Consider the following 11,338-nt stretch of genomic DNA (forward strand, 5'->3'; position numbering starts at 1 on the left):
TCTAACTCAATGGGAAAATTAGAAACTTTAGAGAAAATTAGGAGAAATAAAAGAAAATCCATAAATCAATAGCTCACTTTTAAGTAAACGTATTTTTTCAGTTTAGTATTACAAAAATTACTCTGAGCTCACAAAAACATAAAAAAAACAACAACAAAAAAAACAAAACAAAAACGTATAACAATCGGGTCGTCCATACAAGTACTGGTTTCTTGGCCTTTGTTGAAATGTGATATTAGTTAAATACCAAAAATATATATTTATCGTCAACATGCACTGTTCTTTAGGCACATCATGCAATACAAAAAATAACTTGAAGAAAAGAATAACTATAACAAATGATGGGGAAAAATATAATTTTCTTATCCCTCCACTTCTCTGATCTCACTTTAAGACGTACCGACTTTCACGCAGCACGCACGGAAGTCCAGCCAATCATAACATGTAACCTCATCTTGAAGCGCAGGGCCCCAGCTTGATCTGGCAGGCCGAGCCGAACCTATCTGGTAGCTGCACCGCCACGAAGGTCCAGTATTTGCACGGGAGGAATGCGGTAGGCGGGGCCGCGCTCGGCTGGTGTCAAACTTTGGGAATGACAGGAGTGCTGCGGGATTCGCAAAGAAGGGGAAGTGTCGCCCTTGCTGGCTCTGTTTGGATTACTTTGACTTGTTCTCAGTTGCAGTTTCTGGTGGATTTAGCACCTTTTCCACAGATAGTAACAGCCTTAGCAGACTCTCTCAGTCATGTCCGAGGACCCGAGCTCCCAACCCTGGTCCATCAACAAAGATGATTACGAGCTCCTGGAGGTGATTGGTATGTGATCATTAGCTTGTTAGCATGTTGTTAACCGGCAGTTTGTAAATGTCTCACTATTAGCTCACCCAAAGCGGAACTTACAGCGCTGAACTCTAGCTTAGATAGCTGGAAAACGAAAAGACAAGCAATAGGCTTTTATTTTTCTCCATTTAGGTTGAGCTGAAGGCATCGAGAGAGTTGGCCAATCTAGCTGTGTTTTGACTTGGACACAGAATAATTTACGAGGCTGTAAACAGGCATTTTCAACGTTAACGTGCAGCCAGGATCAGACTATTTGCTGGAAAATAACCGCTTTCGTTTGTCCTCGTGATACTTTCTTAAAGGTCCTTTAATGTGCTCCATGCTAAATCAATTAGAGAAACCCGAAACAAGAGTTTTCTGCCCGACTTGGCCTTAAAGTAACCACTGTTACACAGGGAAGGACACTGCATTTTAAAGCTTCTGTATCAGCCGTGTCGTTAGTGCTGCATGATAAGACAGTAACTTAAACTGTGTTCACGCCCATCCCACTCATTAGGGGGAAAAAACGATTCACATGTTTCTAAGTTGGGAGTAGCTACGTGACAGAAAACAAAATATACCACTCAATGAAGTAAAATAATATATATACTAGCAGTATAACTTTTTATTTTAAACGGTATAAAAATGCAATCACTCTCTAAGTTACAACACATGATCACATATTCCCAAAGTGGGAAGTGGGGATCGTGATCCCACTGTGGGTCGTGAAATATCCCGTGGATGGTCTTTAGATGAAGTCACATAAAAGTCAAAGATGGTTGTTACAAGAGATTAGACGCACTGGCTATTATAAGAGAGCATATGAGGCTAGTGATTGAATGTATTGGGTTCACAAAGAAGCTATTTTTTTTTTTTTTAATGAAAACTGAAAATGGCAATGTTTTTTTTTAATACCACTGGCTTAAATGTTTTCAAAGATCACAAACTTAATTCTAAGATGGTCCTAATTCAGGAAAAGCAAATAAATTCTTCCTGTTTGTGCTTCTATAAACAGAATGGGTTTAATAAATCTCAAAGTTTTTTTTTCTTTTTTTTTTTAAGAATCTGTATTTGGTTTAGAATGGTTAAACCTGAAATGAATCAATCTAAGGAATTAGGATTTTGAAGTAGTGATTGAATACAGTCCAGACTCATTAAAAAATGCTCAAACACAGCACTTTAGCACTGATGGGAAGCCATGCAGCAGATGCTAACTTTAGCATTGTTGATATTAACAGTTAATCAGCCATAGGTTTCTCACACTCTGACTTGAGTCATTAGATTTCTTTTCCTACCAGTTACTGATGGATAAAAATAATGTCGTATAGTTCTTTAGACTGTTTGTCTCCACAATTAAGACCTTTTTTATTGTCATATTACCAATACTTCAGGACTTCAATTAATTACTGTTGAGATCTCAAATCAACAGTAAAAATCAATCAACAGTAATTGATTTGGAAATTTTGGGATTACTGCTATGGTGCTGATGCGTTGTATAGCTAAGAATGATTGGTTCATTGGTAGATAGCCAAAATATTTTATTAGTTTAGCATTCAACAGCTTCTTGTATGTTTTCTATCTAACATACTCTTATCTTTTTCTGAGAATACTTCTTCTAAACCAGGAGTTGTCAACTTGTATCTCTGAAGCTGCATGGGCCTCTTAATAACATTAGAAAATAATTTGATTAAATTTTGTAGTGTTTTAATACATATAAACTGATATATAAGCTACTTTTAGCATATTCTTTGGTTTCATTAAATATCTCTATAGAATTTTAAAATGGTGTCAGAAATAGTTTTTTGTTCAGACTTATTTTTTGTAATTTGGCCACAAGCTATTCTTCTTCTTCTTCTTCATATTTTTTTCCAAAAATACAGACTAACCCATTAAAAACCTTGATGTTTTTATTTGATCAGAAAACCTAGAAATAATTGTTTTCTAACTATGAAATCAATTTTATATAAGCAAGATATATTAATGCTGCACAATAACTCATAACGGTGTCAGTGAATGCAGCATTGCAATTGGAAAGGACTGCTTGGATGCAATATTTGGTGTTTCAATTGTCATGCATTCATATTCTGCGTGATGATGATATATTTGCTTATCTGATAGACTCTGCTTGTCCTTTAATGTCCAAAGAAGATCAGAGGATGGCTGTCAAGATTGAAAGCTTACTGTAATATATGTTTATGTTTCCTGATATCTATTGTAGCCTCTGAGTTCTTCCCCTCTATAGGCGATTTTATGAATTGATGGAACCTCTTTGATGACAAACTGAGGAAAACTTTTCTATTGAAAACAGAATATAAATTGACATATTGACACCCGACTCTGTCTTCTAAATGTGTGTTTTGAAAGTTCCCCAGAAGTATTTGGTTGCTCCATACGGACCAGTTGTGTTGTTTTCACAGAGTCCATAGACTGAACTTCCTGTATTAGAATTCCGATGATTGAGACGCTGCTTGAAATAAGTCAGTTATGTCAGAGCATTTTTTGAATTTGCTAATCTGTGAAATGGGGCTTTAACCTGACTGAAAGGAATCATTTGACACTTTGCTAGTTGAAATCATGAAGGAGGCTTGATCTTAAAGTGAAGTACTTGCACTTCATGTTTAAATTTTTAATGTCGTCTCTTACTTTTTTTCTTGAGAGTACATGGCGCATAGCAGATCATTTTCCTTCAAACTGTTGATCTTTCTCGCAGAATAAAAGTACAGGAAAATAAAAGTACATTTTCCTGTACTTTTATTCTGAGAGGAGAATAAAAGTAACGTATAAGAAAAGTGTTGTCCTCTAAAATGAAATAATTTGTGCCCTCTTATGCAGTTTACCTAACCGGCACACTTTCTTTACAGAGGGTATGTATGGTTTCTATAAAGGGTGCTTTTTTTCAAGTCCTACGTCAACCTTTATAAAAAAAACAAACAAACAAAACAAAAAACAACTGTCTTTGCGAGTTTTAAATGCTTGTAATTTTTACTTATACTTTCTTGGAAAATTCAAGCCCCTCAAGATAACAGCTTACACTTTTAGCTTGCGCTCAGAGATAAAGACTCTTGTGTACAGAAACCAGTTCTGTGGCATTTTCCTGTGCTGCGGTAAGCACGACTTGCCCATATAGGTTTGAAGCTGCTGAGGCTGTTGCAACTTTGGGCCTGTAGCATGCTGACTTTAAAAAAATATTTAGGGATAGGGATCACCGTTTTAATGCAGAGGTTTAGAAATTATTAGGGCGGTTAGCCTAGATTCTATTTTATTTTACGGCTAAAACTAGCCAGAATTAGTTCCCTAAAATAAAAAAAAGGTGGTTTAGTTTATGTTTCATCTAAACAGGCACAGATCAGCTTGGCAAATTGTCTCCAGGGTTCCTCTGAGAATATTAAACAATACAACTATTATTACACGTCTTCCTTTATTTACACTGTTCTGCCTTCCCTCAATGTTTTTTTTTATTTAAAAGTTTGGTCTGCGATGTCTCAGTTTCTCCGTTTAGTCATCTCCCTAAACCAGATTCAGTTCTTGAATCTTGCAACCAGAGTTCAGAATCTCTCACAAATTTAGCTCCATTAGTTGTTCAACTTTCAAGTATTTTGAAAAGAGTACCATAATTAATGTAATGACTCAGACCTACATGCGTGTTTGAGGCTAAACTGAAAAAGTTGAAATTTCACTAAGACATTACGGGCTTTACCTTAAATTAGGGACAATCATACACACCATATCTACTCATAAAAAGACTAGATGTGAAGAAATAATTAAAAGACAAAGGTGGTAGATTCATTAACAAAGCTGAAGGCTAATGCTTATGTTTTTAGCCTTTTAAGAGGCAGTCAAGTGCAAATGGTAAAGTTGAGCAACTTTCCTGTAATAAACTTCCAGTGCTCAGTTCTATCAGCCTGAAAGATCAGATGACATGTCTCTGTAGAAATTTCTCCATTTCAGGAGGACTTTTGCACTCCTGACTTTATTCTTTTATATTATTCTTTTATACTTATAACAATACTTTGAGGTTTTCTTGAAGGAATATAAGGCGCTCACATGGGCATTTTATTTTTTAAGACAGCTAAACTGCAATAAAAGTTTAGACATTTCTTGCATTGCATCCCATCTCTCCACACATCTTACTGAAGGCAACTCGCCTGCTCAGTTTTTGCCTTCTCGCGTGTGTGCAAGTGTTGGATTTGAGGATGACTTTGTGACCAGCAGAGCTATTGTTTTGGTAACTTCCCGAGGGAAAAAGGGGGACTTGTTATTACACGGTTTACGCCCACTCTTATTCACCCCACTGAGCTCCGGATCATAGCCGGACAGAGCTCATTGGAAAATAGCAGAGCTGTCTCTTCAATCCTGGATCATACTTTGCATCGTTGGTCTTGGCAAATCTGCTATGGAAACTTTATGCTCCCACTGTTTGTATCCACTGGCAACCAAGTCTCCTCCCTGTTCTGTACTCGGCCCTCCTTATGGTTTTAAAAAAACCAGAGCAAGAGGACTTCTGCTCTAATATGACGGTTCAGGCCGCATCAGGTTTTAACACACCGCATCCTGCGCAATCGAGGAACACGTGCTGTAAATCAGCGGGTGCTGATGCGGTTGGTTGTTTTACATTTGGACACCATTTGGAAACTGAAGTCAGGTGTCTGAGGACTTATAATATGAAAGACGCATGACCGTCAAGCTCTAAACTGGCTTGGGGATGAGGGGGAAAGAAACTAAAAAGCTGCTGCTGCCACGCTGCTACTTGTTGCTTATCTTGCAGGAAACTCACACATGAGGCACAAAGGTCACTGTAAGTGTAATAAATAAAAAAGACCAGGGAAATCTGATATTATTATTTTAGTGGATTGATTGGGTGAATTTCCATTATGTGACCTGTGAGCTTTTTTTTTTTTTTTTTTTTTTTTTTCGTCTCTGTACATTATTTCCAGAAACCTTGTTTGACCCTGTCAGTCAATAGCGTGTTTCCGCTTTGGGGTCCACAACAGAGCTTTTTACGTAAATCATGTCCTCTGACACTAAGAGGGTCCTCCTGAAAAAGTGTCACTGAGCTGGAAACAATGGCTGGCAACCGCTGCAACGAACCAGTGAGTCCTGCACGCAATTAAAAACGGTGAAATCAGACCAATGCACCATTAATCTCTTGCCGTTTTCATAGCAGTTCTGTGCAGAAATGTGCTTTTAAATCGGCTGCTTGGATCCCGACTCCCAAGCGCTTCCCTGTAACAGCAATGAAACTTAAAAGATTGTTTCACAAAAGATGACCCTGTAACTTATGTAGAGTCATTATAAAAGTTATGGAAACTTTAAAGTAATTTTGCCATAACCCTCTGTGTTTACTTGACTTTCGTGGGTGAGGAAAAGAAAGCTCAGTCAGAGATTACAATTAGGTGTGCTAAAGACAAAGCGTTAAGTTATTTCACAGCGGTTGCATATGAAACTGAAGCGAAATCACTTCCAGTCAAGAGGACGTTTGAAATAATAATTAAAGCTTTAACAAAGTGCTGCAACAAAGCATAAAGTATGTAAATTGTCACAGCATTACTATTTTTGTTCTCTAAAAATGGTTTCGATGAGCTCATTGTGGTACATGCTTTTTATTACATTTTTATTGGATATGCTACTTGGATGTTTTAATCTGTCTGAGTACAAGCACCGTAAAACACTGACGAATGACATTAAAATCTAAACGATAGCAATTGCTCCTGTTGTGCAGTGATTTTTTTTTAAATTTGTTTTTGAAAATATAATCGGAAGAAGAGTTTGATCTGACAGGTGACTGGAAAGTGCTCAGCTAATAGGAGTTATTTTACATCTTTCCATAACAAAACTACAGAAATTTTGTTATGGAAATACAAACACAGAAATTTCAAGATCCATTTAGGAAGTGCTACCTCATTAACAGCAAAGTTTTCTCTGGCATGTTTCTCAATTTTATAAAAAAAAACGTGTTTTCTCATTCTACTGTTGCTGCAGATCTTCAGTTTAAGCATTGTGTTAAATTTGTACTTAAAAATGCAAAAAGTGCATAAATGTTGCAGGTAATTAACAAACCTAGCTCCTTGAAAATAAATAAAAGGCGTTTCTTTTTAATAAACTCTAAATAAATATTGATTATTGCAGCCTCTAATTCAGCAAATGACTATCCCAAAGGCCATATAACTATTTAAATTATGAAATTGGCCGAAGTTCTTCTACATTATTGATCAATATGCATTATTAGAACACAGTGTGCGGCTCTAGGTTAAAATATGAAACATGCATCAACAAGGTAGCTAGTAAAAGAATCATTTATTGTAGCCAATTGAAAATAACAATGAAACACTGAAGCTTAATTATTGTTCCAAAAATGTTGCCCTGATTATAAGTCTTGCAGGATTTGACCTGCCTAGCCCTTCAAGACTCTGGATTTGATCTGTACTGTAAAGTGCTAAAGATGTTCCCATGACTTTTGTGCCAGGAAAAATGAGTCAAGCTGCAGAGTTAAAATCATAGAAAGTGAATACTGATCCATTTTGGTTCGCCTCACACTGTTTAATACAAGAGACAAAAATTATGCGTCATCCAATATGCTTCCCCTTAAGACGAGTTATCTGCAGCTTTGCCAACCACTTGTCTTTCTTACACAGAACCTTTGAGTCGGATTAGAAATGTCTCCATTATATTTCGTCGTTGTGAGCCAAATTACAGAGTCTGGGCCGGCGACAGATGTTTTCATAGACTTGAGTTGCGTTTTGTGTGCGGAGTGGAGCCCATTGCTCTGACCAACAATGCTGTTGTCACTCAGCTTTTTAAAAATAATGCTGCCTCATTTTGTTTAGGTGCGCTGATGTGACGCCAACCTGCCTCCTCTTTTTGGTCTGTGTGAAAAAGACCATTGTTGCTCGAACTCCCCTATCTTACGGACCATCTCTTCAGGTTTATCATTCTGGTTTCCTTTCATTGATCTCTATCAGTGCTTTGCAGCAAGACTGCAGCTCTAAATGCACAGACCTTGCAACACCTACAGTGCAGACCACTTTTGTTGGCATTAAAATAATGTGGTTTTTTTTTTTTGTGTGCTTTGTTTTATTGCTGTAGCATAATAATAAAATCCAACTTCTCATTTACATGCATTTTTCCGCTAGTAAAAAAATTGTTAATTAAGCTGGAAAGACAAGAGTCACTGGTGGTGCAGTGATTTTTATTTTAGACTTTTCAGCATGTTCGCTTTTGGACAGAGGCCTGTGTGTGTTGCTATAGAGTTCTGGTTCATCCTGTGTTTCACACCTGAATTTTGCTCTAGACCTTTCTTAGCATTGCTGAGCAATATCTCTGTAAGTGTGTGCGTCTGTGTGTGTGTGTGTGTGTGTGTGTGTGTGTGTGTGTGTGTGTGTGTGTGTATGTGGGGGGGGATTTCTTGTGGTGAAAATTATAGATTCGTTGAACTGCGTGAACCTGTGTGTGCTTTGTAATCCTCCCATGAAATTCTATCTCTTATAATGGTCTTTAAGTGCCTCCTTTGAATGCGTTTGCTGAGCCAGTATATGATTTTATTCTGTTCATTATTCCTGTGGGTTATGCTGTTTACCCGGACAATAGGCTGCGTTAAAAAACAAAACAAAACAAAAAAAAATCAGAATAACAGGACCGCAAACTGACGACTCCCCAAACACCAAACACGTTAGCTGGGTTAAACCCTCACCAGAGGGCACTGAGGCTGAAACGGTCAAGAACATTGTGGCTGTTGTGCTCCAATCATGTAGTGCCAGGTTATGATACAATGTTCTCTATAGGGTTGCCATGCCAAGCACGATTTGTTTGGAGGATAACATGCTTACAGAAAACATCGGCTGCTTTTTGAAAAGATCACAATTGTTTTGGCAATGTTTCTCCAACAGATTTGTGCACGTTTGTTCACATGATCTGCAACTTTTTATGTTTCTTTTTTTTTTTCCTGAATATCTGCACGTGAGGCAGGTTTTGGCACAATTTGAAAAAAAAAGAAAAAAAAAGAAAGAAAAAGATTAATGGTAAAATTTTAGAGCAAAAGACCTAATTTGGCAACTACTCTTTTTTTGTCCGTTATCACATATTTTTAAATTCTTAAAATTAATTTATTTTATTCTATTTTTTAAAGTAAAAATAAGAAATTGGGCCTTCAATTTGCTTTACATATAACTAAATCAAAACAGAGTGGAAGCTTTGTGTTGTGACCTTGCAGGAAAAAAAAAAAAAATCAAACAAGCTATAATATTTAATGTGGTCACTATTTCACCATGAGCCAACTTGTTGTAATCTTGGAACATAAAATAACAAAGAATCAACTGTAAAGCTTTTTTTTCCCCAATTTATGTGATTAATACAGTTTAAGCATTGAATTATTAAGTATTTGGGGGGAAAGAACCTTTCTGCTTTTCATGTTGCTTTTATGTCTCTGCCAGACAGCTTTGTAGATTAGATGTTGGCCTCGATCCTGCCTGTGGTGAGTTTAGCTCCATTTTGCTTCCTTTGGCTCTGATAGAATAGCTTGATCATCTAATTTTTATATTTTTTCCCCATCTGTGAAGTTGGTATACATTTCTTAACATAATCGTCCGTGGTGTTAACCTGATACTGTATAGTGGCTGCAGTACTTTTCACAAGTGTATCTTATTGTAATTCTATGTAACAAAGATATAAAATTATGGCATGAATTTGTGAAGATGTTAGAAGTTCACCAAGGGGGGCGGGGGGGTTGTGATAAGAAGAAGCAAGTCTGAGAACATAATGATGTGATTTTCGTCAGGCGCCTGCGACAGTGAGCACTGATTTCGGGAGTTCGGCTCAACTATGCAGAGCCCTTTAAGCCCAACATTCCCATTCGTTGTTGTGAAGGATTTTTTTTTTACAACCGGTGCTACGGGGAAACAGGCTCACTGTGGTTCTGCCCCATCAGCGGCCCGTCTCCAGGTGCTCGTTTGGTTTATTTGGTCCTGAGTAAAAAGGTGCTGAAGCTGGGAGATAAATTTACAGCCCATTAGCTCTTGTCTTGATAACCCTGTTGAATGCTGCCTCGTCAGAATCAGGAGGACAGACCATTGTGATCTTCGGAAATAGGTTTTAGATTTTTCAGATGTTGTTAGGGATAAATAAATTATGCTTACTCTTTGGATCTTCCAAGGAAATTGCCGTTTTATTAGATTATTTGAATCAGCAAGCATTTCTTTTTACCCCCAGCCTTTTATTTATTTATTCTTTAAATAACATTAGCCTCTTTTTTTTTTTTTCCACTGTGCTGTCTTATTGCCTGGAGTCGTATTTAATTTGATTTAAAAAAAAAGCTGGATTAAAATGTTACATATCTACAGGGACAGCTTTATTATTTCATTAAGATCTGCAGGCTTTTTTTAAACTCCTCTTTTAAACTCCACTCCATTTTTGGACCAATTAAATCCTTCAAAAACAATGAGCACTTTGTAAATGTTTGGCTATCGCAGTTATGAAGTTAGGAAAAGCTTACTCTTGACAGTGAAGGGAGCCTCCCAGCACATTTCTACCAGAGATCCAGTGAAAACAGCCTTAAGCTCCTGGTGTTAAATAAGAGCCATGAGGGGGAAGTTAAATGACCTCACACGATGCAGAAACAACAGGCATGCCTCTCCTGCAGAGGGTTTTTATCAGCTTTTAACTCTATCAGACGGCGCTCCAAACCGAAGAGCCCGCTCTTGCAGGATTTACAAAAAGCTCCCTTCAAATAATGTTGTCATCCTTTTGTTTTGCAGCAGTAACTCCCCATGATCACTTTTTTCTGTTTAAACTTCATCAATCTTTCACCACGTTGTGGAGGAGTTTTGGCCTAACTCCTACTTGCATCATTTTTTCTTTTTTTTTTGTTCAAGATTTTCAGGCATTCTTTTCTGCACAGCTCCCTAAAGACCTCACCACAGCAGTACGATCAGGTTGAGGTCTGACCACCTTGATTCTTTTCCTTGTCAGCCATTTTGTTGTGGACTTGCTGCTGTGTTTGGCATCTCATCGTTGACTCAAATTGAGCCACATTGGAATACTTTATTAACTTGAGAGGGAAATGATGTTGCGGTATTTTAGTTTGAACATCCATCTGGGATGTAGAGATTTGACTGAGATGCGAGTAGACATGACACTTGATTAAATGAATAAAACTGTTTCATGTTAGCAAAATGACATTAAGGACGCTTTTGGACTTTGGCTGGAGGAATACAGATCGATATCTAGCAGGGGTTTCCTGTGATGTCTTGTGGTGCATCCTGTTGAATTAGCTGAAGGAGCTCCTGTTATTGGCCACAACTTTTGTTATTAGTTAAAATGTAATAATAGCTTTAATGAAGGTTGTTCTTACTGCTCAGCAATAAAATTAAATGCACACAATTTAATTAAACTGCTTATACAGAGGTGGTCAGCCTTCATGATCTGCCATTCAAGTACATTTAATAATCAGAACAGGACCAACATCCTGCCAACCAAATGTGTAATTGATGTGCTATCAGACACTTAAGGATATATATATATATATATATAT

At 37.3% G+C, this 11,338-nt stretch overlaps 1 protein-coding gene across 2 annotated transcripts in view; it reads left to right on the forward strand.

Annotated features, from left to right (window-relative positions):
* Window positions 1-431: 431 nt before the first annotated feature.
* Window positions 432-11,338, forward strand: part of oxsr1b (oxidative stress responsive kinase 1b) — a 45,883-nt gene continuing 34,976 nt past the window's right edge. The window contains exon 1 of one of the 2 annotated variants that reach the window (XM_016673193.1): window positions 432-813. In XM_016673193.1, the coding sequence (XP_016528679.1) occupies window positions 744-813 (70 nt within the window). In that variant the 5' untranslated portion in view covers window positions 432-743. The remainder of the gene's footprint in view (window positions 814-11,338) is intronic. The other variant, XM_007555553.2, reaches the window with a different exon arrangement.

This window comes from Poecilia formosa, unplaced genomic scaffold (genome assembly GCF_000485575.1).
Source record: "Poecilia formosa unplaced genomic scaffold, Poecilia_formosa-5.1.2 Scaffold71, whole genome shotgun sequence".
NCBI classification, from domain to species: Eukaryota; Metazoa; Chordata; class Actinopteri; order Cyprinodontiformes; family Poeciliidae; genus Poecilia; species Poecilia formosa.